We start from the raw sequence: 27,528 nt of genomic DNA, 5'->3' as shown, positions 1-27,528 counted from the left end.
ATACGGTGTATAAACTTTACAATCTGTTCGAGCGAATATTGTTTTTTACTTATACTTTTTCTTTTTCTTGTCGCCTTTGAAATTTGGCTTTAAATTAGTGTCAAACACCTGAAACCTTTTCAAAACATGCAAAAACTGACATAGAAAATAACGCTCTTTCAAACTTTTGGGGAAAGCAAATATTTGTCCTTTCTAAACTAAATAATTAGGTTGGGTTACGCAAATTTATGATCCTCTGGGGTTGAGGGGCATAAAAGCATCTGGACCCAAACTATCTGCTTATCGTAATTATTGTAAGAAGAAATTAACCCGTGAAAGTAAAATATCCAATTAGAATGCTGGAGCCAGCATGTTGCTTTGGCTTAATTGTTTTCAGCTATTTTGATCAAGTCTCTTTTCTGAAGGGTTTATGATCAGTTCTGATACAAATGACTTTGTAGGACGGGCCACTAGTTTGTCTTGAAAGTGTTGTGGATTCAAATAACTCTTTCTTTAATGTTGTTATTGAGATGACTGATGTTGGTCTGTTCTGGCTATTTTTGCCTCTGGGCGTTTCTCTGTTTTTCTTGCAGGTCATTTGCAAAACACCATTCTCACAAACTTAGGGCTTTGCTTATTCCCTTTGGCAAAAAGTCGGCCGTGTAAGAAAGCCCAGATTATGAGGCTTGAAATTCTAATCATGCATTACCCCAAAAAGCAGAGCACATGCAAAGATATCATGGGATTACTCTTTAAATACATTGACATCTTACACCAGTCTGGCGTTTGCGAGTGGATTTATGACGAGGTATGGATCCAAAATACCTATTTAGGACTATGAGTTGCAAATATGATAAGTTCAGGATACTACCTGCGGCCCTTGCGTGTATTTACTCATTTCTACGTTATACATTAGCTTAGGAGGTAATTGGCTGGTGTATGGACTTTTTATTACAGCGGCAATGCTAGCCAAGAATCCTGATGCTCCGCATTGCAGCATTTTCGTAATTGGGAACTTGAGGCTACATGCATTTGAGCTTCTTCTATACTTTGCTAGATACAGCTTCTATCAAATGTTGTCAGAGTAAGTCTCTTAGGGGACATTCACATTATCAATTGTATTAGTTAAATAAATAATAACCTCTAACAGTTGCGAGAAATCAACCTTTTGATGACACGTGTGCTTCTTAAACATCCCTCTGTCCTTTAATAGCTGTCACAAATGTGATGATGTTTCCATCATGGCAAAAGTTCTTCAAAATGTGGAGAAATAATTTATTGGATGACTCTGAATACGGGTAGAACTGGCAGATGTATCCATTAGGGATTCAATGGAAGGGAAGTCATCTAAATTTTGGGCCTTGCAGCTCTATCTTTGTTGTGACTTTCGTAACATGGGAATGCATTATAATGTAAGCTTACAAGTTCAAGAAGCTTGTCGAGGGTACTTTTCTTACTAGAATAGTTGCTTTTAGTCTATCAAATGAGAAAGCACTACCTCATTTGTGTTAAAAGAGAATAACGCATCTGTTGAATAACACATTTGTTGAAGTACCTCACATCACATGTCTTTCGGGTTTATATGGGCTATTCATGTGGTCTCCTTACACTTACCAGCTCTGGACCCGTGTGTCGATGTACCTTGGACATTGTTAAGATTAACAAAGTGAAGGAGTTAAAGGTGATGAGGCAGTCAAAACACAGAGAACCTTGTGGTATACCTTCACAGCAGACTGAGCAGTGGACTGCAGGCCATGCACACCGAGGTCATATATGCACGAAACCCTTAGAATAATTAGTAGAACACACATCTGGGGAGAAGAAAGGAGAAATTAAATGGTTTTACCGATGTGTGAGCAAACAGACATAACCAAGTTGCTCAACTGTTCTGAGCTGGTGGAAGGCTTCATGCCTTGCGATAAAAGCCAAAAGCTGAAGTTGTACGTTCAAAGTAATGTCATCTTGATGGATCTGCAATTATCCATGGGGATTGTAATCAAATACATACAGAAAAAGACTAAGTAGACCTACCAAAATGAGTTACTCCGTGATTTTTAATGCTTGTAATCTGATGAACTTTTTGTCTTTGCTAATGTACAAACATATACTTTCTGAAAGTGAATTGGTGTGTCAGAAATCAACCATCCCAAGGGGGTAAACCATGCGCAATTCTAATTGTTGAACCTACCCCCAGGGGGGTAAACCATGCGCAATGTGTCGCCAGATGGATTTTTGGCCGAAATTACAAGCAAAACACAGCCTCACATACCCAGAGAAACATACTAGCAGATCAAAGGTGGCCTAGGCCAATTAAGTTCATTGGTGCCGGGAGTCATCTTGAACGTCTATTCAGGCAAAAGACAGGCCAGAAGATTTCATGACAAAGTTATGCGGACAGAAATTTGTTCTTTTCATTAATATTGTTGAGTTAAAGTACCTGAATATAGTGAAGCAATGCTGAATTCTCATCATTTGGGTTTAGGCCTCCAGTTGAGTAGACATAACTCACACCCTCGTCGAGTGTGACGAGTCTGCTTGTCATGAGCTGGGATTGGAGCACAGGCTTGCATGTAGGATGAGAACCATTAAAGAAAACATCTTCGACATGAAGAACAATTGACTATGCTTCATCACGCTCTATATTCCCTAGTGAGTGATGACAAAATAAAAGTAGATCAAGATTCAAATATGAGAGAGTTAACTTGAAAAGGAAAGGGATAACTTTTAAAATCACTGAACCTGTTATTTAACACTCTAAGAATGCTCTCGAGAGCATTGTAGGTGCAAACCGAGAAAGGTCTTCAGGCTGAAGAGTCTCAAGTATTTCTAGATCTTCCTCCCAAGGCCATGAATGGTCATTTAATATTAAAGTGCGATAATATGAGGCATGATTTTTTGGCTCATCAAACTTGAAATTCTGATAACTTTTTGTCAACTTCTCCTGGAAGACAATAAAAGATGAGTCTTAGTAGTAATTGGTGCAGCCGCTACATAGCTCAGGAAACTTGATGTATAAGATTACTTTACGACGTTTTTAATGTCAAAGCATAACATAACCAATCTGGAAGCTACTGCTCTAGTGGTGGTTCTTTTTAAGAGGTATTGCTTGAATCAGCAAAGTGTATTTGGACCCTTTGCAATTTCACGACTTAGTCATGTACGAAGAGATTTCCTGATTAGATATCGAATATGACTAGATAAAAACAGTACTTTGCAAAATGATTGGCATTTATGCCTAATGTCGTGGAAGCTTATTGAGAAAATTTGACCAGAGTTCAATTAATTGGTCTTCTCCAAGCTATTTGATCTCGAAGAGAACATGGATTGTCAAGTTTATGGCACTTTGTGCCAAGATGCACTTTGAGAGTATGAATAAGGCAAAGATAATATCAACATTTCTTAAAGTATTTCAATACATTAAACTTGTTAGAATTTTAAAATTTTAAGTTATGTCTCCATCTAATAGCTTGAACTTACATGGTCCTGCAATTTCAACATGGTACTATAATAGGTCTTGACAAACCTTTCCTGAGCCCCCTTATCATAGTCAATTTCCATGCCTCAGTCTTAGGTCAAAGTTTAGCCTATGCATGCGGGGTTGTTGAAACATTTAAATAGTAAAATACTCCTTCACGTAATAGCTTGAGCTTTTAGATCAATTAGCAGCAGTATCCACAATTTCCACCAATACAAAACCCACATAACAGGATGCTTCTCCTATTGTTCTGCAGTCCTGACGGTCCCCCCAAAAAAATTTATTTTGCAATCCTAACAAGAACTAATGCAAATGTTTTGGTAGATCATATAACAAAAGTCAAAAAATGTAAAAAGTAGCTGCTGCTTCTGGCCTGCACTTATCTAGCTTTCCTCAACCAAGCGTATGAAAGATTATTGATACACAGGAACTGATACGCTTCATTCTGCAGCATAAATTTTATGATTACCTTGATCACATAAAATCTTTATGGCTTTACTGTAAAATCTGCCATTGCTTTCAGGATGGTATCCAATAATACCTGCAACTTGTGATTATAGCCACTAACTTCCAGCTTAAGAAAACCAGAAAAAGAGTGAGCATGTTGTAAATGGAGAACCCCACTTACTGGAGGAATAAGGATGTGAAAAAGGAAATATTCCTGCATCGAATCAATGCCCAATTTGTATATATATGTAAATACACACACACAATAAATGTACATATATGTGTGTGTATTTTTTTCCTATGGCCAGAACTCTCTACATAAAAGAAGCTGATTCTTTCACCCAGGCAGGCAAATCACATAGTCAGAATAATTTATAACACATTCAAGAAACCTTGGATGGGTAGTGGGCTAGGGCCTTTTGTAGCAAGATAAAGTATCTATATGCTGGCATGGGACGAAAAAACGAATGACTAATTAATAGCCACAAGCAAAAAATCTATAGGTTGATGCAGGCATTGTATATCATTCCACTCTTACCTCAGTTGATGAATGTGCTAAAACTAACCAGGAATCAGTAGTTATTGATAGAAAATGAAAATAGTTTGATGGCAATCATGCATTACAAAATGAGGCCGCAGATAGGAAATTGACACAAGTATAATAGAGAACTGTGCAACTTATTTCTTATCTTATAGGAAATCGGGCACATATTGAACCTGCGCTCCAAATACTCAACTGTCTTTTTTAGTTATTTTCACGAAGATGCTCATCAGTCCCTAATACACTAAAAGAATGGTATGAGATGAAGAAGGGTCAACTCTTGCCAATTGCAACAAAGTTTTGAAGGTCCAAAATTTGGCCTGATAATCGCTTCTCTCATTCTTGACTAAGTGATTCCACAAACAAAATGCAGGTAAAGGCATCACGAGGCGACCATCAAAGAGTCTAGAGAGCATCTGGTTATCCTCTTGCACAGGATGAGCTGCAGGTAGTATCCTGAACTTATCATATTTGCAACTCATAGTCCTAAATAAGTATTTTGGATCCATACCTCGTCATAAATCTACTCGCAAACGCCATACTGGTGTAAAATGTCAATGTATTTAAAGAGCAATCCCATGATATCTTGCATGTGCTCTCCTTTTTGGTGCAATACATGATTAGAATTTCAAGCCTCATAATCTGGGCTTTCTTACACGACCGACTTTTTTCCAAAGGGAATAAGCAAAGCCCTAAGTTTGTGAGAATGGGTTTTTGCAAATGACTTGAAAGAAAAACAGAGAAACGCCCAGAGGCAAGAATAGCCAAAACATAACAACATACCTTGACCAGCATCAGTCATCTCAATGACAACATTAAAGAAGGAGTTATTTGAATCCACAACGCTTTCATAAGCAGACAAACTAGTGGCCCATCCTACAAAGTCATTTGCATCAGAACTGATCATAAACCCTTCAGAAAAGAGACTTGATCAAAGTAGCTGAAAACAATTAAGCCAAAGCAATATGCTGGCTCCAGCAATTCTAATTGGATATTTTACTTTCACGAGTTAATTTCTTCTTACAATAACTATGATAAGCAGACAGTTTGGGTCCAGATGCTTTTATGCCCCTCAACCCCAGAGGATCATAAATTTGCGTAACCCAACCTAATTATTTAGTTTAGAAAGGACAAATATTTTCTTTCCCCCAAAAGTTTGAAAGAGAGTTATTTTCTATGTCAATTTTTTGCATGTTTTGAAAAAGTTTCAGGTGTTTGACACTAATTTAAAGCCAAATTTCAAAGGCGACAAGAAAAAGAAAAAGTATAAGTAAAAAACAATATTCGCTCAAATAGATTGTAAAGTTTATACACCGTATGCTCTATGGAGGGTAAAATGAAGAATATCTTTTGGTCAATTGAACTCTTATGCTCCTCATACTGGCAGAAAAAAGAGATGCATGGAGCATGACCCTTTTCCTTCCCACTGAAAAAGCATAGAGCACGACTCTATTCTGCTTCAGTTGACATTTCAAGCATCCTGGGAGCAAGAAACCATAATATAGAGGAGCTGCATATACATGGGAAAAAAAAAAAAAAAATCTCCTACATGGAAATGAGATGCATATATTTAAGTTGCAATTACCAGAAAATAACTCAATCAAGAAGGTTATCCTAGCAGAAAGAAACATTACCATTAAGATGAATCCTCCTGAGGATTGGTATAAGATAAGCAATGTAAATGACATGAGAAACAGACCTAATCTTTTTAAGGCATGAAACAGAGATCCTTCTCCCTCATGGCCTATAAGATGGGGGAGGTAGCTGCATGGGACTTCTTTGTAATGGTGAATGCTGTGAGGCACTGGCCACTGAACTTGTAGCGTGTGGTCGTCACATATTGGAATGGCTATAACAAGAACCTGGACAACAAGTAGGAGCTTCTTTAACTTTCTTCTGGATAGAAATTTTTACCAAACAGGAAATGAGGAATGTAAATGTCTTCCAACAAAAAATGGGAGCGGACTGCAGAAATGGACCAGTAATTGTTCCCATAAACAGGGATGACCAGAAATATGCAAAAAGCTCCGCTTGTTGTTGGAAATAGCGTTGAACTTTTGGACTACTAGATCATGGATTTTATCAAGAGATCCTGTGGAGATCCATGAAATTTTACAAAATTGCACCACCGAAAGAAGAGAATGTAGCAATTGTAAAGCTGTGTTGTATAGATGCGAGCAGTACCTTTGCCGTATACAACCAAACGCATGAGGTTGGCAGAGTAATTTTCTTCATAAAACTTAATAAGTTCTTGCCTTATGTCAATTCCCCCTAGCCTTCGGTTGAACTTCTAAGGTTTGTCTGTTTCCTAAGGTAGTGAAGTATTCACAGGTTACAGTGTGTCACGTATTCCCTAGTCCAAGAATAAGCATCTTAGTTGGTTCCAATTCATACATAAAATACTAAAGTCTTTATTTAAAAGCAAAAAGGCCCAGTCTAATTCTCTGTAAACAAAAATAGCATATAGAATTAGCAAGCCATCTATTTTCTCAAAAACTTCGTAGTAACAGTAACAACTAGACAATAATGTGTTTGATGCTGGCTTGTATGTATGAATGGCACAATAAATGTACTAGCTCCAGGTAGGAGCTTATTAACCAGTTCAATGACTTCCCCATTATTTGCCAGAATTCGTCCAAATCAGAACCCGCTAATGTACAAGTTCTTCCCTATAATGGAGATCTACTCTACTAAGACAATTTTTAGTAATGTGTTGAACATTTACTCATCTGAAAAATGAGCATAGTTGCTTCAGCGACAAGTCTGATATGATAGTTTAAAACTTGAAAGGATATTTTTTGTCTGAGACTAGCATCTGTCATGCTATTAAGTGCGAAATATATCAAGTCGCATATGTGAATGAGCACAAGCTTAATTTAACTTCTTTAATTAAAACCTTTTGTCTGGAAACAGAATGTGATATGTTTCTAGGCAGTGAGTTCCTGAAAAAATTGTCGCATTTGAAGAGGAAAAAAATGAAGAAACACTAGATTGATATCTTTATGTGGGGACAAATGGAATGGTTATCGGAAGACTGGCTCGTAGAGCAGGGAGTGATCTATCGGAATCGGGCACATTATCCATACAACTAAGAGCAACCTTTAGGAAATCAAACCTAACTTGCGGTCGCAGATTTAGGGCTTCTCGAGGGCCCGCTTCGAGCAGAGCGGAAAGCAAGTAGTTGACGGAAGGGAGCGACGGCCAAAGGAGGAGGCGCTAGACGGGAAGGTTCAGTGCATTGGGGTAGAGTACAGAGAGAGCGTCGAGCGTCGGAGGAGGAGGAAGAGAGAGAAGGTAAAGAGAAGAGAGAAGACAGAGGAGAGAGAATTCCCTGCCCTCCGCCCGCGCGTTGGTTTGAAGTAGGACGACCTGGACCTGACATGGAAGGTTCAGTGCGTTACGTTTTTTTACTTTTTTTCAGAAGTGCGTTACGTTAGGGTACCAATATTTTCTCATGGAAATTGGTGGGGTGCTTTGCTGCTTTAAAGCCTTGTAGGCGCCTTATGTTCTTTTCTCTTTCGGTCACCTTTTGTGGGCTTCCTTTGTCCTTTTGCTAAGGAATGAAGAAAGAGAAAAGATAAAAGCTAAGCTCGTTTTTCTTACGTCGGTGTATTTAGTGATTGATGATCGCCATTCACACATGTCATCATTAATTGGATGGAAGTTCATGGCTTCTAAAGATGGGTGCCATTTGTCTTGTTTCTCTTCCCTTCTTCCCATAAAAGGAGAGGACGTCTGAAGATGACGCAAGGTGGAGAAAAAGAGAGAGCTCAAATGACGAGAGCTGAGAGTTCAGAGGGTTTGTGCATAGAGTGAGTCAATCGAGTTGAGATGTTAAATACCGTGTATTAGATATATACTAAAGCGGAGAAATACTCAAGTACATGAGTATTTGTAATTCGGTAATTTCCCAATTTTCCAACTCTCCCATGACCGTATGTTACAACATTCAAATCTAATTACATAAATTTCTTGTGTTCTTTTATTGTTCCTCGTTAAATTTCTCAGTCGATTTCTATAGCTCCGAACTTAGCTGCAAAGTTACAATCCACTTCTGTCGCACTGGATCACAACACCGATAATGTTCCTTCTTCGTCCAACTCAGCCCCATCCTTTTGAGTCCTCATTCTCCTTGCCTCTCTTAACAGTTCATCAGGATCTAAATCGTCCCACTCAACCCCACTCTCGTGAGCCCACATTCTTTCCAACTCGTCAATTATGCTCAGGCTGTAATTCCGTTCCACCCACTCATTGCCAATCCCTACCGTGACGTCCAATTGAATGAATCCTCTTTTAGATGCTAATTGTACCATTTCCTTCACTTGGTCATCACTCTTGATCTCCACACGCCAGTTGTCATCTTGACGGTGATTCTTGTACCACATTCTCTTCACACGATAGCCGAAACCTTTCACGTCTGTAATCAGTCCTTTATATGTCACTGAATCAGGGGTGACATTGTCCTTTTCATTAGATGGCATAGCAACTGAACGACCGGTCTTGTGAAAAAGTTGGAACACGATTGTGAAGGGATGTTCCATCTGTGATCCAACAGGGTTAATGTGAGAGACAAACAACATATGTATTAAATATACATTAAATCTTTTTGCATGTTTACCCAGGCATAGACATCATTCATTTGGTGGAGACAAATCTAGGGTTAAATACTCGGCTGTCCAGTAGGACATCAGTTACACTTATTTGGATTATCTTTTATTAACTAAGTATGAACTTGTAATAAATATGTGATGTAAATTTAAATTAAACATCAAATGAGTTAGATAATTATCTACCTAGGATCACAATTTGATTAAAGATTCCTTTTTTTAGGGGAAAAAAAAGTATTAGTGGGGTAGCTAGATAGGAATAAAGGTGCTCTTAGCTCGAAATGCTTTCTTCCACTATAACCTCGATGGTTCAATTATTAGATAGATTCACTAATTTTATTTCTTTAAAATTTATCATCACTTGCACTAATTATTCTATACCGTACAAAGTAAAGCAAAAAAAAAAAAAAAGGTAAAAAGAGTCTTACTATTCTAATTTTTCACATCTATTCTGTTTCACTTTCTATACTTTATGTTATTACTTCAGTGAACTTCAATTCTTCATTTGGTTTTCACTTTATTATCATAATTCATGTACTACTATTTTTTAATGGTAATTGCTTATTTCAATTACATTGACTTGCATTTTGGAACTAAAAAAGAGTTTATTTTTCCGCTTTTTGAATGAAAAATTCATAACCATTGAGACGTTGTTTCCAATAAGGAAAGTCTGGATGTTGTTGTACTCTTTCTTAATCTAATGTAATATGCTTCAAAATCAATTTCTGTCTCTTTTCATTATAAGTTGCACTTTTTAGTCAAATATGTTAGCTCTTATAAAGTTATATTGTGTTATAACATAGGACAATTTTTCCAAGCAATACATGCTTTATTTTACTCTGAAATAGTCATGCTCTTTGAAAATATTTGAATCCAGCGAGGTGACAATCTGCTATAGTACTGAAAATGTAGAGTCAACTAGTCAAGCTCATCAGTAGTCAACAATGGAAAACTAGTCAATCCCACTATATTTGCATGCACTAGCAAAACAACAAATAAATATGTAATACAGCTATTGCATGAACATTCTAACAAATTATTAGAAAATGAGGCAAACCAAACATTATATTTATGGCTAATACCATTAAAAATTCCAAACTAATACATTCGTGTCACATTTACTCCAAACTAATTTTTGTGTCACAAAAGCTTTTAAACTAGTACGTCCATGCAACATGTACTTCAAACTAATTTTTGTGTCACAAAAAATTTTAAACTAGAGTACTTGTGCCACATTTACCCAAAATTGATCTAAATTATTGTAAATTTGGGATTTTTAGGGGGGTAAATGTTGTATAGGTGCATTGGCTTAGAGTAAATATGATATGAATATACTAGTTTGGGATCAATGTGACACAAGGATACCGGTTTGAGATTTTTGTGACATAAAAATTAGTTTGTGTTAAATGTGATACAAGTGTATAAGTTTTTATGACATGTAAATTATTTTAAGGTAAATTTGGTGCGGGTGTATTCATTTGGAGTTTTTTCTAGTATTGACCCTTACATTTATTTTTACTTAGCCGGTCAACAATAAATTCATAAGAGATGGATAATCATAATATCAAATATTTATACCACAATTTAATTGCCTCTCATTCATTATTCATTTTCCCATGTGGCGACACGTGGCAAAATCTAATGAGTTCCTTTTTTTCTTTTGTAGGCTATGATCATATCATTTGAAATTAATTTCTTCATAGCTCACTAATGCAATAACCGTATGTCATTAATTTGTTCATTAATTATGGATATTGCAAATAAAAGATTATAAGATAAAGAGATTAAATGATGTTTTTGAAATCTATAATCTGTAATTTACTATCTAATATCTTATCTATGAAAGCTATTCTTAAATTAATATTAAAAGAATAATTAAATGAGTTATTGACAACATTAAAGAACCAAAACTATCCAACACCCGAATGGCAAGTAGAGATAAATGACTAAAATAGAAAAAAATTATGCAACATAAGTAATTAAAGCAAAATATAAAATGGGAACCTCAAAACAGGGGGAAAAGTACTTTGGGAAACGAAAGTATCCAACACCAAAAAAATGAAGCAAAGCTTCCTCTAATATATAAGGCTTTCTTTTAAATTTTATCTTTCATTTACTAGCACAAGACTACATATTCATATTTCACTCATGTTTATTGTACGTATTATTATATTTAGATGCTAACATAACGCTATAATGTGTATTTAACATAGGCACATGCATTTTTATTGTTCATCAAGAATTTTTTTAAAGAAAGTATTTAAGTAACTATTTCTAGCTCTTGAAGATTTTGGAGTGTTTTATAGAAGATATTACACTGCCCACTACCGAAAGTAATGGGTAAACATATTTGATGGAAGTTCGGAATTAAACAAAGTCCTTAAATTGACTAATTAATATTTGGACTACTAACTCTTATGGTAGGCCATATCTTAAACACTATGGTAATTGCTCAAAATCCCCTTGAACTTTAGCTCCCTTGCACAAAAGCTCACACTTTGAAAATATCATCTTACCGTGCTAAACTTTGGTAGTGTTGTCCAAGAGATGCAAACACTTTAAAAAAGTTATACATTACTTCCCAAACTTTTGATTTTGTTTCAGCCATTACTTTTTCTATTTGTATGACCATGAAATGTTAACTGAAAATGGACTCATTTTGAATAGAGTAACATCTACTATACGGTTCATCGATTTAAGAAAGTAGAGAATGATACATGGTTGACAAAATTATTTAAGAAAGTTCGGTTAGGAAAAATGAGTTACCATTTTAGGTAACACTTAAGTGTTATACAGAATCATACTCTTTTAACTTAGTCTTAAACACTAAGGTAAAACTAGTGGATGTAACATGAATCATAGTCTTTTGGGTGAGCACTGGTGGGGGGTTAATCTTTTAACTTTTCAAAGTTTGGGGGCTATTGAGCGATGATGTTGAAGTCCAAGAGGGCAATTTTTGCTAAATATCATGATATCAAAATAAACATATATCGTATTACATAATACCCAAGATTCAATTATATAATGAGAAATAGATTCAAAAACTACGATTTATAATACTTTTATTTGCATATTTTTTATACAAAACAACATTTCAAATAAAAAAGAACGAACACTAACGTATTTGAAATTAGTTAAGAATCATCTTTGATAAATTTTCCTCCTTCAATTAAAGAAAAATATTTTTGTTAATGTAAAATTCAGAAAAATATTTAACTTTTTACAATTTGTATAGTTTTACCGAATTACAGCATTATACAAAAATGAGAACAAATCAATTTCCAAACCCGCACATACACACGCGTCTGAAGTATATTGATAAAGAAGACATCGCACCTTGTTTGATGTATCCAAAAAAATCTTCTCCCTGTAACGCTTCAAAGAGATTTCACGTGGGTAGGTCCAAGTGCAATTGATGAAGTCTCCACACCATCGAATTTCTATGAGGCAATCATCTGGTATATTTGTGCAAGAAGCATGAATCAACCTTATCAATGATGTGCACTTTGTGACATCCAAATATTTCGAAGATTCTAGCTTGTTTAGGCCCTCTAGATCAGTAAGTACATGGCAACTTGCGATTCTTAAATGCTCCAAGTTCTTCAAGTATGATAACCCACCTATTCTTCTCAAGGATTTGCACTCATCAACGTAGAAGAATTTCAATGATTTCAAAAGACCCACAACTTGTATCTCAACTAGCTCTGGACAAGATAACACCACAGCATTCTGTAGCTTTGTTAATTCCAAAGGAATGGATAATCTCTGAAACAGTTTACAACGGCTAACGTGTAAGCTCCTCAGTTGGGGAAGTCCATCAAGTGGAATGTCTTCCACTTCACAATTCTTGAATTGTAAAGTCGACAAATTTCTCAATCTCAAGCAAGAGGAAAGTAGCTCCGTTCCCTTGATGCTAAAGTTTTGTAAATTTAAGAGCCTTAGAGAGGACGGAAGCTGCATCAGGGTTTCTAGGTCTAGGCAACACAAATTGAGCACTTCCAGATGAGAAAGAGAAGCCAACTCTTGAGGTACAGGACGTTTAGCAGTTGTAAATCTAATTTTTTCAGTCTAGATAACCTCCCAATCCGCCTTAAGTTGTATCCTGTGATTAGGTTTGATCTCCCTATACCGTTGGAGCCATCACTCAGTAGTAGTTCAACCAAATTAGTAAGATTAGACAAATTAGGGACTGAGAGCAAGGATTTAGATTCAAGACATAGACAGGTCAAACTTGTTGGAAGTTCCGGCAACCTATAAATATCATGACAACTTGATAAGTTTAGCATTTGAAGGTGATGAAGATTGTTAATTGTCCTTGGAATTCCGCAAATTCTGGTGTATTCTAAATTTAGGATTCTCAAAGATGACAGTTGTCCAATTCCATAAGGAATTTCACCTTTCAACTCATTACGATGAGAGAGATCTAGCTCTTCAAGATTTTCCAACATGCTGATGTCACTAGGTAACTGCCAGACATCATCACTCTTAAAATGAGTAATTATTCTTGAAAAACGCAATATGCATAACGATTTTAACTTTCCAATGGAGCTAGGAAGTCTCCTCATTGGCATGTCACTTAGAAGAAGAAGCTCAAGTTTCACTAGTCCTCCAATGGAGTTTGGAAGTTTGACAATGCCCGTATGAGATAAGTCTAACTCTACCAATGAGGTTAAATTCCCAAGTGAACTTGGAAGTTGTCTCAATTTAGCACATCCCTGCAATGAGAAGTGCTTAAGCTTCACTAGAGCCCCCACTTCTTCAGGCAAATTGATAAGATGCCCGCACCATTTAATCTCTAAATGAATCAACAACTGTAGATCTCCAATGAAACTTTCAATTCTCTTTAGCCGGTAGCAACGTGCAAGAGTCAACCTTTCCAAACCCAAGCATTTAGAGAAGTCTGGAATTGTTGTTACGTAATTACATTCGGTAAGAGAAAGAACTTTCAAATTTTGTGCCCTCTGAAAAAATGAATGGCAAATGTAAGAACCACTGCATTGTACACACTAGGAATCTAGGACTAATAGACTAGAATTAAAACATGTATTTTACCTTGATCAAGTCCCATGCTTTGGAATCATCTGGGAAGACATTCTTGCCAAGTTTAAAAACAACCAGAGCATCCAAATGCATATTGTCTGCCCTAAAATCTATAAAAGGAGGCCGCCAAGAAATATATCTCAGCTTTGAACGACACTTTGCAAAGTCCCTAGTATAAGTTCCATTATGTAATTTGAGGAGTCTTAGGTTTTGCAACCTTTCAAACTCTTCATTTGTAATCTCAATGGAGCCATCGGGACCATCTACCCTAAGCGCTTGAACCTTGTCCTTAATCTGCAAGTCAAATTTGGCAATGATGTGAAGAAACTTGTCAACTTCAACCACTATGTTTTACAACTCCAATGAGTAGTAAAAAAAAATGATAAAGATCCTAAACAAAAAAGAATCCTTAATTAGCAGGATATGCCATATCTATTTAAAAATCGAACATTTCTTACTTACCTCTTCGGCTCTTATGATTTCGAGGGCCTCTTTTGCAATCCACAACCTACTTTGCCTTCCAAGGTCACTAGGACTTTCTTGACGGACAATTTGCCTTCCTAGATCTATTAGCTGATCGTGCATCCAGAACTTATCATTAGCCAATATCTTTATCAAGCACCTACTAGTAAGGACATCAATTCCTCTTTCGGGAGAAAAATGACAACTAGCCCACATGTAAATTGCATCAGTCTTTTTCTCATTGAAAAAGAAGCATGCTATGTCGAGAAAGATTTGTTTTTGATATTCGTCTAGGCCATCATAGCTAATCCTCAACTTCTTTAGAACCTCTTCCTCAGGTATATTCCTTAACCTAACCAAAGTCTCTTCCCAAAATGCTTTGTTTTTCCGATTCAGTAACGAACCTATCACTACGATTGCCAAAGGAAGCCCTCCCATACTTGAGACAATTTCATTTGAAAGCCCATAATAATCATCCAAAGGAAGGTCTCTACCAAAGGCAAGGCGACAAAAAAGTTGAAGTGCAACACCATAATCCATCTTTAACATCTCATACGGTAGAATTTCGCCTTTGAATCCCTCAACTTGCAAAATAGTTGTGGTTCTCGTTGTAATAATTAGCCTAGATCCCAAATGTAGTGAAAATTTTCCTGTTAGTTTCTTAATGTGCTCCTTATTATCAACATCATCCAAAACTAGAAGGACCTTCTTAGTGTTGAGTATCTCTCCAATCCTCTTCATTCCTTGTTCACTATCCTTGACTTCATTTGCAGATAAAGAACCAGCAGCATCATTTAGTAATTTATTCTGCAACTGGACTATGCCCTCCTTAGTTGACGAGATTTCTCGAACATCTTCAAGGAAGCTACAACACTTTCCAAATTGGGAAGATAGTTGATTGAAGATGACCTTGGCAATAGTTGTTTTACCAATACCACCCATTCCGTAAATTCCAATGAGTCGCACATCATGATTGTTGACATCTAATAACTTTGTCAAATCTTTTACTTGACCATCAAGTCCAAGTAAATGTTCAGTCACTGATTTTTGTTTTATTTGCAGCTTCTCCAAAACCTTTTCAATAACCAATTTAACAATCGCTGCTTGACTGCCATGTACAAAGGTAATCGTTAGTTTACTAGATTAATTTCATAACCTTCCATCACATGTGGAATTGTCAAAATCTTAACTCAAAAAGATTGAAGTACATAATGAACAAGGTTTAAATACACTGGATAATATGTATAGGCTAATTTAGTGGAATTCAAGTGGTATGTTTTTCATATATGATCATACAAATTTCTAAGGGCATAGTGTTAGTTTACATGATGGCCAAATTTACCATGTGACTACTATACCCAGCATATTTGGGCATTTATAACTAAGCCTAGAAAAATTCCAGCATTTGTATTGGGAGAATTTTTTAATAAAGATAACGTTAAAAATGCAATGTCATCCATTGAAAACTGCAGTTTGATGAAGAAAAATATAATCCCAAAATCTAGAACTATTTCCCAGGGCTAGAAGTATAGCCATTGTAAGTCTTCTACGGATCTGATCATGTCAAGTATACTGGCGTTTAAAGAGATGTGTCACATTGTGATTTGTTCAAAATTGAAAATCAAGAGACCTGACTCCCATGGGGTTAACTTGCTGGTTAAGGAGTGAAGAAATGTGCGTGGATTAAGTGCAAAACACGGGTTTGGTTCTCCACACCATTAGGTGGAAACATTCCTATGCTTGGTCCACCTAACTAGGTTTTGGCTTGTACCTTCCCTGGTCCATAGAGTTAGTAAGATAAGTCATGGTTTCGGAATTTACTCTTTTAAGGTGGACTTCCTTGTCAATATAGAAACACAATGGAGAGGCCCTGTCAATTTGCTTTCCAATAACTCTTAGCTTTTGGTTAGAAACCCAAGATTCTCAAGCGGCATGTTGGGCACCCACATACTATCATAATGCATAGTAGGTGTTAATTCACCGTATGTTACATTTACATATATCAATTGACCTTCAAATTATGTGTTGTTATTGATGATTGTGATAAACATAGTAAGTTGTTAGTATAAATGCCATGTGGTGATCTCCAAAACAAGATACAAATTCCATGCAGGGCCACGTGACTGCTACTTGGCGCCCCAACTTATCCATAGCTTATTGTTCGACCAATGTGGCCCAATATTCATTTCCACCTTTATTACTTATGATTAGATTAGATGGGTGATTACTATATCAAGGTTTTTTAGTTTGCCTAAGATAACTCTGAAGAAAGGTGAAAAGGAAAATAATGAGAAAGTGCGAAAACCATTTTCCACGCATATCAACTTGCATCTCCATATTTCATAATTGAGATCTTAATTTTTATAGTTATTATTTCAAATTGCATCAATCGCCTTGGCTTATTAATGCAATTGCTGTTTTCTTATTAAAAAGACCCTCATCACTCTACTTGTCCGGTGCTTGTACCGGCACGAAGTTCCAGCTCCTCCTACACTATGTGTCCCTTCCCTCTGCCTCTCATTCGGAGGCCTCCGCACTCTGGCCAGGCCAGATTGAGGTTGTTCGGCCTCGATTTGGACCTTCCAGGAGCTCTGTAAAGCTCAAGGCCTCAAGATGACAGCCCTGTCATTCTTTATGTTCTCCAGATGCTCCCGCTCCTATTAAATATTTAGACATGATTTTTATTCACCGAATCTTAGTTTCCTTGCGTAGTTTGTGTTTCATGAGGATGAAAAATATTTTTTTTTGGTTGAAATTTTTTCCGAAGATGGAAACTGTGTATTTTGAGTAGTGAGGATGCAGATCAAATTGAAGTGATTGATATCGTAGTAGAAAATTTAAAGGAAGACGTTAAAAGCAGAGGATGTAAAGTTGAAGGAGAGCGGCGATTGCTTGTAGTTTTCAATATTTCCCGTTAAAAAATGAAAGAAATTATTTGACTCGGCAACGTTGGATCCCTTAAACAAAAAAGAGAAGAAATAGGTAGGGATCCTAAAAGACTTTTACCTTTGGTCCTTCTTCACGTTCCAACCCTTTATTTCATCTACTTCTTCAAGGGCCTTCCTCCAGTCCTTGACTTCATCAGGAAACTTGTTCGTGTGTTCCAGCAAAGCAGTACTATATAATGAAGTCTTAAGTTTAACATCTTCAGGTTCCACGTCGAGAAAAATGGGAAGGACACTTTTTTTACCCTCTGAGTTAAGCACATTGTCTACTATGCATGCGAGTTCACGGAGGCACCATTTACTGGAAGCATAAGTCCGGGAGAAAATGGGTATGTAGAGCATGGAGTTGTTGATAGCACGTAGAAGGTTCCCACCAATCACTTCGCCGACACGGAGTTCATCTTCATCCCTAAATACACGGATGCCGGCATCTACCAAGCCGTGGTAGAGAAAGTCGGTGAAACCATAACGAGTATCTGGTCCTCTGAAACTCAGGAACACCTGGTACTCACCTCCCAATGCTCGTGTAGCATCACTGCTTGTTCCGGCCTCTAGGTTTGCCATCGCTAGGAGGATTCTTCCAAATCTTTCTCTCTCAAAAGAAAAAAAGTTTAGTTGTGTGGCTTTAACTAAGCACAGAGCTGGGGTTTTCAATATGAATTGGCCAAGTGAATGGGTCACCCCACACCAGCAAAAAAGAGTGAAGACGACCAAGACTAACTTGGTCTTTGTTGGTCTACTCACTGTACGATCAAAGTAGCTTTATCAATCATGTGATGCATGACATGAAAATGATAAAATAATTTCTTTGGTGGAAGTATGTCATGAATGTGATTGTTTGATACTGACATAGCCCTGATATGAGAAGTCAGTATCGTCTGTTACGTTTTGAAGGCTGAATTGAATTCTTAATGAAGTATGATACAAGTTTGTAGTGTGTTGATAGTAACAGAAACACATGGTAGATACTTCACCTATACGAGCTTAGAAGTGGTGCCGCTTCTTACGAAAGTTAGGGTTGCTTTCTAGAGAGCTCATGAAACAGGATCAAGCACAAGGCCATAATAGTGCGGAGTAATATAGAAATTCTCGCTGAAACAAGAGGTTAGTGTATGTGTGGTATGTCCGGTTCTATTACATAAAGTACAAGTTTAAAGCCGAGCTACTTGTCACTTTGATAGAGCTTTGATATACTTGCACTAAGTAAAGGTTTAACTCGAAAGAGACCTTTATGTATGTATATTAATCTTACTGAAACTTTGGCTGTATGGTTTTTAAAAATTTTATTTTGAAATTTTGTTTTACAAACAAAGTGGGGATTGTTGGAATTTTGTTTGTTAAAACAAAATTAGTGCCTTTACTTTGTCCCACATAGAAAAGGTGGGAGCAGGAGGATTAGTTTATTAATGAGGAATTTCCTTTTGTAGTTAAAGGTGTGATTAGGTGGGGCTAGACCCCACCATACCCAGCGTCGGGTGCGCGGATAATTGCGCGATTATTTGGCGCACTTAGCACTTTGCGCGCCCGCGGTTTAATTTGCATTAATCCCTTGCTTTTTATTTATTTTTTATTTATTTTATTTTATATTTTAGTTCAAATGTTGCCTTTTAATTTGAGAATTTCGGAAATGAAATATAAATGAAAATTCGAAATTCTATTTAAATAAAATAATAATAATTATTCGAATTTTATTTGTGTCTTTTCAAGACAACCTTTGGAAAATTACTTATCCGATTTTAATTTTTCCGAAGGATTGCAATTGTTCGTTTTTTCGACTTCTTCCGAAGAGTCGCATTTGTTTATCCGAACAATTTTCTAAAGACGTGTTTGTTCGCAATTTTCACGAAGAGTTGCAAGACTGTTTCATATAAATACTTGTCATTTTCGGAAGAAGTAGTGTGGTCATTTTTCGAGTCTTCTTTCTGAAAAACTGCAGCCAATTTTCGATTGTTTCTTAGAGACCCGGAGAAATACTAGAATTGCTATCTAGTATTCTCATCCGAGACTTTGTTGTATCTGGAGGATTTTTGCCGGTGACCATTAGCAACGTTGTGGGGCAAATAAATCCTTAAAGAAAGTGATATCACGCCTCAAAGTCCGAGTTGTTTTACTCGATCCGATTTCATTGTTCAACCCATTTCGAAGCCATATTTACCAACAATTTTAAGGATTTATTTTTGCTACAATGGAGTCGGAGACAATCAAGGTTATGAATCAAGATATGGTCAAACTAGACCGGTTCGATGGGAACAATTTTGCTGCTGGAGGGACAAGATGATGTTCTTACTCACTGCTCTGAAGATCTCCTACATTCTGGATCCTAACTTGGCGCCTATAGAAGATCCTAAGCCTACTTTCGACGGAGGACAGCCAAGTGCGGAAGCCTACTCTAGTTGGCACTCTTAATTATTCTTTAACTCCTGTTGGTGGCGAACATTTATGGCCCAGATGTTGAGGAGCGATTCAATTATTAGGGGAACAGAACGAAGTTTAAGGAGTCAAGTTATACAAAACCCAACTTTGATATGGAGCTTATCCAGTTGAACTTCACCTGAAAGTTGTGTGACCATGTCAATCAGAGTAAGGAAATGGTTCCACAACCTGTTTAAGAGCTGGAGTGGTTAAAAGAATTAGATCAAATCATGAATGAAGGGATAGTCATTGTAGGACACATGATTGACTTTGGAATTACTAAAATCATGGAAGGTGGCGCGGTTGAGAGGGGGATCACGTATGAATTTCAATAACTGTGGAAGAAAATCCCAGGAGTATAAATAGAAAGAACACATAGAAAGAGGAGATGCTCAAGCTTATGCCAAAGGTCTGCCAAATTTCCTCCCAAGCATTTTTCCTTTTGAACCAAACGTCTTTCGTTCGGTTTCAATCTTTGTTTTAAAGTATAGTGTCTTCATGGACATTGTGAATACTATTATAACTTGCATTTCTATGTTCCCATTTAAGCATCAATGTATCTATAACTTTTGTTGACAACTAAATTTTTTCTCAAAGACTTTTCATTCATTTCATAAGAGTTAGAGATCGAATTCACCTACAATGACGGAATCTGACCTCTAAACAAAAATAGCATGGTACATGGTACAGCGCTTTCATTCTTTACTGTATTTTTCCGTATTTAAAAATTAGAGATATTTTTGTTTGAGAATAGCATGTCCGAGCTGAGCCTCTACCTAGGCAAGTTCGCGAATTTTTTGTGAACCAGCCGAATGCGCGAGCTATACCGGGAAAAAATCGGTGGAATAATGAAAAGGAACTGGAGAAGTGAATGGAGATATCGAACCTTAGCTGAATTGACAGTCGAATGCGAGAGAGAAGGGCTTGGTCAAGGAAAAATGTAAAAAGGAAATGGGCAAGTTCGAGGCATGGAATGCACAAATAGAAGAATAATTTATTGGAAAATATAAAGGTACATGCTTCATTATTATTTGCAGGCATCGCGGCCACCAAGAGAGACAAGGACCGGAGTTTCAACTTTTGTTTTTTTGGGACTTTTATCTCATTGGCTGCAAAACTGCTTTTGGCAAGACATGGGATGAACGAGAGATTCCGTAGAGATTTGTGGTAAAAAGTAAGCCTAGTGGAGGAGGAAAAGGCAGAAAAAAGGGGGCAATCAACACGGGGGAAACATTGGCGTGTAGAATGAAAGAAAACACAGAGAAGAAACAGGGGACGGGCATGGGGCCTGGAAAAGACACGGGTGTGGGGCTGGAACTTCAGGCTCGGTCAAAAAGAATAATTTACTCGCCGATGGCCAGATGCGCTACCGCCACGACGAGGTCGTGTTGTCGTCTGCATCTCTAACCAGGCCGTGAGTTGACTCATCTCCCGGGGCGTTTACTGCCCAGTGCATCTACAGCACTTCTAACTCTCATCTGCCACGCGCTAATTTTCTAGACCAGCCACCACGGCCGTGGTGATGGTCAAGACCCTGTTGCAGCAGAATCCCGCAGCTCTCATTTTGGTTCAAACTTGGTCGTCGCCCGTTGGATCGCCTTCCTGCGCTCATCTCATTTTGTGGACTCTGGCTCCAATCAATGAGCTGAGTCGAGCATTGCTCTGTTTTGTTTGATCAAGTGCGATTTCACTTTGTTTCCAATTTGTTAATGCTTCATGTTCAGATTAAGCTCGCTGCCAACCTTCTAAAAGGTTGGCCTAGAGTTGCGCTGTTGCCAAGTCGAGTTGAATCGAGTAGTTGCTCACCGTCGCTGTTGATTTTCCCAAACTCTCGCTCAAATTTCTTTTATTCCCTCTCCCTTGCCCCTACGTGGGTGAAATTGAGTCCGCTTCCCCTGACCACTCTCATCTTACGAGGTCTTTGGGGGGTCCATTTGGTGTAGAGAACTCAGCGAAATCGGGGTCGTTTTATTTCTTTTTATTTTCACTGTTTACCTTGCGTTCTTTTTTTTTTTTTTTTTTTTCCTTTTGTTTGTATCACTTTTGCCATGTGCATGTCATTATGATACCTTAGTCATATATTTAGCATTTTATATTCATGATCGATTAGAATTTCACACATACCTTTGTCTGATCAGATAAAGTTTACTTCTTTTTTTAGGATAACTTTGATTTGGTAAATGCATTATCCTAAAAATATGATATGTTGGCACTTTAAGAAAGCATATTCTACACGTTCCTGTCTTCGCATTCACATTTTAAGGGCGCTCATTATTTTTCTTGTCCCAGTTCACGGGGTCCTGCGTTGGGGCTTTAATAACAAGGCGATGTTCTATTTTACTTGATACGACTTCGGTTATTTCCTGTTCCTGCACTTTATTTAGTTGATTGCCAGTTTAATTAAATTTCGGTTTTGACCAACCTTGCATGATAACTTAGATTTATATGTTTCAACGAAAATCTAAAAGTTGGAAAGATTGCATGAAATGTGTTTTCTACATAAGAGAATATGTACCAAATTGGGTGTTAGATAAATATCTAGTGTGATCAAGTCACCATGTCTTGAAAATCTAGTTCGTAGAAAATAAGGTGAACTATCTTATCTTACTTGACATCTAATTGACCCATAATAGATTGATAGCGATTTCTAAAGAGAAAACAAAGTTGCATAATTACGCGAGTGTAAACCAACTTCATGATCGTTAGGACTTGGAAGAGTCCGAGAGAAGCGCAAGCATCACCTTGTGAAAAAGGACCGTTTGCGTCCACTTTGTAATCCGTCTAAACCCCTTGGGGCCTGCCTTGGGAGGGTCGTGACAACTGTGAGGATATTTCAATTTTAGGGAAGTTTATTTCTTAGTAATTTCGTTTCATGTGTTTACAGTTCAATTTTAATATCCGCATTCATCACCAAAATTATCCTTTAATTTCCTTTGATTCCAACACTTTCCTTTCGATTTTCTTCAATTTCTATATACACATTTTACATTTCAAGCACTTTAATTTTGTCATTTAGATTGAAGTAACATTTTCTATGTCACAGTTGGCGCTTGGGAGCTGGCACGCCTTTTACACACTTTCGCCCTCAATCCATCTTGAACAATTTGATGTTTGGAAATTTGATCACCTTGTGGTCGAGCCAAAATCAAAGAAATAATTTTGATTTGTTTTCCTAATTGCCTTTTTGGCATATTTATCTTAGATCGATTTAAATCCGCCTTCATATTAGACTTACAACTATTTTGAATATTACGAAATCGCATGTGGTGGATAAAAAGTGTCACTCAGTTAATTCTCAACATCCATCCGTATAAGTAGATAGACAAAATACTGTTAACTAACACTTTTTATATTAGTGATTATTCGCTTAAATTAATTCAAATACGAAAATTAATATATTACAATATTGAAATAAAAATGTAGAAGGAAAATTATATTTTGTTGTGTGTTTTAGATTTCGAAAGAAAATCTCAAGACATGTGCATATCATAGCAAACTAGACATTTTATAGGTATAAAAAAGATATTCATAATTACTATCTATTTGCCCAACATTCCAATTGTTGGCATTTTAGAAAATAATTTCAGACAATTGCATGCAATGTAATAGCTTCCTAAATTGCAATAGCTAAAAATACATAGCATCAAATTGAAAAACCAAAGATTGATTTCGATTTTTCTTGTCTTTTGATATAGATGCCATACATTAAGTACGATGAAAAAATATATATATAAAGTACACACTTATGACTATGAAAAGCAGTTATATTTGCCAATTTAACAACACTTTCCTCAAATGGTTTACCTAATGATGCATATCAATAACAATCCTCTTTATCGGAACAAATTCTTGGGTACACTCGGTACATGTGAAGCCAATTCGCATGCACCATAAGAGAAGATGAACTCTATATAGGTCTTACCAAAAAAAAAAAAAAAAAACTCTATGTAGGACCCACTTCATTTGACAGTGCATATGAATTGATCTTGCATGCATCAATGTAGCGGAGACTTGCTCCTCTATCTTTACTTTGCTTTAAATAAAGTTTCCAAGAGTGCTTTTCAAAAGCGCAAATAATACGCAACTTTAGAGATAAAGAACCGAAGGCACAGTTTTCACTTCCAAGAATCCTATGCTAAGATGATGAGACTTGTCGCACTCAAGCAACTTCTTGCAGTTTACACGAGAGGTTCATTTTTTTTCCCTCCATTATGCTCAATTTCTTCTGAGTTCATCATTCCAAAACATGCAAATAAATTCCAGTACTGTAATTAGGGGAGTTATTTCCAACAGGGGAGAGTTTTTAAAATAAATAAAGATGCATTTATTTCACTGGAAGTCAATTATTTGGAAAAGAATTATCCTAAAAATAATTGTTTGATTCTGAAAAAAATTAGGCAATGGAAAATATTTTTGTTTCTATCCACAATCTATGCATAAATATTTCGCTAACTTAACATTACCATTTTTATTTTTATAAGTGATACAAACGATCAATTTTGGAAAAATATTTTTCAATTAATTGATTTACAGGATACTAAATGCACCCTATATAAGAATGTATAATCAATCACCTATGAGTTTAATAAATGATGCTCATATGATGCACATCATCGAATAAATTATGTTTCTTTCCGTTTGACAATTTATGTCCAAACTCAAGGATTCGGGGTCGTGTTTCCCATAGATATATCATATTAATAATATTAAAAATCAAAAAATAAATTTACATAATCGATATATATATATATATATATATATATATATAATATGAGCAATCAAATAAGTTTTGCATTTAACATCTAGTAGATGGACAAAATGCTGTTAACTAACACTTTTTATATCAATGATTATTGGCTTAAATAAATTAAAATACGAAAAATAATATATTACAATATTGAAATAAAAATGTAGAAGGAAACTAGACATTTTATAGGTATCAAAAGATATTCATAATTACTATCAGTTTTCCCAACATTCCAATTGCAGAAAATCTCAAGACATGTGTATATCATAGCAAACTAGATATTTTATAGGTATCAAAAAGATATTCATAATTAATATCTATTTGCCCAACATTCCAATTGCAAACATTTACCTTCCTTGCGCAATGGATCAGGACATTTAGCTTTTCAGAAAATAATTTCGGATAGCTTCCTAAATTGCAATAGCTAAAAATACATAGCAGCAAACTGAAAATTTAAAGATTATTTCGATTTTTCTTATCTTTTGATATAGATGCCATACATTAAGCATGATGAAAATATATATATAAAGTACACACTTATGACTATGAAAAGCAATTCTACTTGCCAGTTTCATAGCACTTTCCTCGAATGGTTTACCTAATGATGCATATCAATAACAATCCTCTTTACCGGAACAAATTCTTGGTTACACTCGGTACATGTGAAGCCTATTCGCATGCACCATCAGAGAAGATGAACTCTATGTAGGACCCGTTTGATTTGATAGTGCATATGAGTTGGGCTCGCATGCATCAATGCAGCCGAGACTTGCTCCTCTATCTTTACCTTTGCTTTAGATAAAGTTTCTAAGAGTGCTTTTCAAGAGTGCAAATAATACGCAACTTTAGAGATAAAGAACCCAAGGCACAATTTTCACTTCCAAGAATCCTATGCTGAGATGATGAGACTACTTGTCACCCAAGCACCTTCTTGCAGTTTACACGAGAGGTTCATTTTTTCCCTCCATTATGCTCAATTTCTTCTGAGTTCATCATTTCGGAACATGCTAATAAATTCCAGTACTGTAATTAGGGGAGTTATTTCCAACGGGGGAGAGTTTTTAGAATAAAAAAAAGATGCATTTATTTCACTGGAAATCAATTATTTGGAAAAGCATTATCCTAAAAATAATTGTTTGATTCTGAGAAAAATTAGGCAATGGAAAAATTCCAAGAAAAATTAGGCAATGGAAAATATTTTCGTTTTTATCCACAATATATGCATAAATATTTCGCTAACTTAACGTTACTTTTTTTTTTTTTTTTTTATAAGTGATACAACGATCAATTTTGAAAAAATGTTTTTCAATTAATTGATTTACAGGATACTAAATGCACCTTATATAAGAATGTAAAATTACCTACAAGTTTAATAAATGATGCTCATATGATGCACATCATCAAATAAATCATATTTCTTTCCGCTTGACAATTTATGTCCAAACTCACGGATTCAGGGTTGCGTTTCCGATAGATATATCGCATTAATAATATTAAAAAAAAAAAAAAATTACATAATCGGTATATTATATATATATATATATATATATATATATTATATGAGCAATCAAATAAGTTTTTGCATTTAACATCTAGTAGATAGACAAAATGCTGTTAACTAACACTTTTTATATCAGTGATTATTGGCTTAAATTAATTAAAATATGAAAAATAATATATTACAATATTGAAAAAAAAATGTAGAAGGAAAATTATATTTTGCTGTGTGTTTTAGATTCTAAAAGAAAATCTCAAGACATGTGCATATCATAGCAAACTAGACATTTTATAGGTATCAAAAAGATATTCATAATTACTATCAATTTGCCCAACATTCCAATTGCAGAAAATCTCAATACTTGTGCATATCATGGCAAACTAGACATTTTATAGGTATCAAAACGATATTCATAATTACTATATGTTTGCCCAACATTCCAATTGCAAACATTTACCTTCCACGCGCAATGGATCGGGACATTTGGCTTTTTAGAAAAATAATTTCATACAATTTTATGCAATGTAATAGCTTCCTAAATTGCCCCATAGCTAAAAATACATAGCATCAAACCGAAAATCCAAACAATGATTTCGATTTTTCTTATCTTTTGATATAAATGCCATACATTATATATATAATACACACTTATGATTTGAAAGGCAATTCTATTTGCCAATTTCACTACACTTTCCTCGAGTGGTTTACCTAATGATGCATATCAATAACAATCCTCTTTACTGGAAAAAATTCTTGGTTGGTTCATGTGAGGCCAATTAGCATGCACCGTCAGAGAAGATGAACTGTATGTAGGACCCGCTTGATTTGACATTGCATATGAGTTGGGCTCGCATGCACCAACGTAGCCGAGACTTCCTCCTCTATCTTTACATTTGCTTTAAATAAGTCTCCAAGAGTGCTTTTCAAGAGCGCAAATAATACGCAACTTTAGAGATAAAGAACCCAAGGCACAATTTTCACTTCCAAGAATCCTATGCTAAGATGATGAGACTTGTTGTCACTCAAGCAACTTCTTGCAGTTTGCATGGGAGGTTCATTTTTTTTTCCCTCCATTATGCTCAATTTCTTGAGTTCATTATTCCGGAACATGCAAATAAATTTCAGTACTGTAATTAGGGAGTTTATTTCCAATAGGGGAGTTTTTAGAATAAATAAAGATGCATCTATTTCACTGGAAATCAATGATTTGGAAAAGAATTATCCTAAAAATAATTGTTTGATTGCCAAGAAAAATTAGGCAATGGAAAATATTTCGATTTTATCCACAATCTATGCATTAATATTTCGCTAACTTAACATTACTATTTTTATTTTTATAAGTGATACAAACAATCAATTTTGAAAAAATGTTTCT

At 35.9% G+C, this 27,528-nt stretch overlaps 1 protein-coding gene, 1 non-coding gene and 1 pseudogene across 5 annotated transcripts; all 3 read right to left on the bottom strand.

Moving 5' to 3' along the window:
• Positions 1–1,589: 1,589 nt before the first annotated feature.
• LOC120291987 lies at positions 1,590–4,121 on the bottom strand (annotated as a pseudogene).
• A 1,143-nt stretch (positions 4,122–5,264) lies between these two features.
• Positions 5,265–7,237, bottom strand: LOC104437903. Of its 3 annotated transcripts, none has more exons than XR_005549288.1 (3): positions 6,627–7,237; positions 6,142–6,534; positions 5,265–5,318 (listed from the first exon to the last, which is right to left on the bottom strand). It is a non-coding gene; the product is annotated as an uncharacterized LOC104437903 (transcript). The 3 variants fall into 3 exon arrangements; XR_005549289.1 differs by lacking the exon at positions 5,265–5,318 and adding an exon at positions 5,690–5,922; XR_005549287.1 differs by lacking the exon at positions 5,265–5,318 and having other exon boundaries at positions 5,690–6,534.
• A 1,120-nt stretch (positions 7,238–8,357) lies between these two features.
• Positions 8,358–18,174, bottom strand: LOC104437883 (TMV resistance protein N). Of its 2 annotated transcripts, none has more exons than XM_018871270.2 (5): positions 17,558–18,174; positions 14,552–15,659; positions 14,102–14,383; positions 12,386–14,010; positions 8,358–8,983 (listed from the first exon to the last, which is right to left on the bottom strand). In XM_018871270.2, the coding sequence occupies exons 1-4, from the start codon at positions 18,058–18,060 to the stop codon at positions 13,024–13,026; spliced, it is 2,880 nt and encodes a 959-aa protein (XP_018726815.2). In that variant the 5' UTR covers positions 18,061–18,174; the 3' UTR covers positions 8,358–8,983; positions 12,386–13,023. The 2 variants fall into 2 exon arrangements, with proteins under 2 accessions (XP_018726815.2, XP_039164294.1); XM_039308360.1 differs by having other exon boundaries at positions 12,386–12,504.
• Positions 18,175–27,528: the final 9,354 nt, after the last annotated feature.

The sequence above is a fragment of the Eucalyptus grandis genome, chromosome 3 (genome assembly GCF_016545825.1).
Source record: "Eucalyptus grandis isolate ANBG69807.140 chromosome 3, ASM1654582v1, whole genome shotgun sequence".
Classification (NCBI taxonomy): Eukaryota; Viridiplantae; Streptophyta; class Magnoliopsida; order Myrtales; family Myrtaceae; genus Eucalyptus; species Eucalyptus grandis.
Note: the sequence above shows the minus strand (reverse complement) of the source record. Positions and strands in the feature narration are given on the sequence as shown.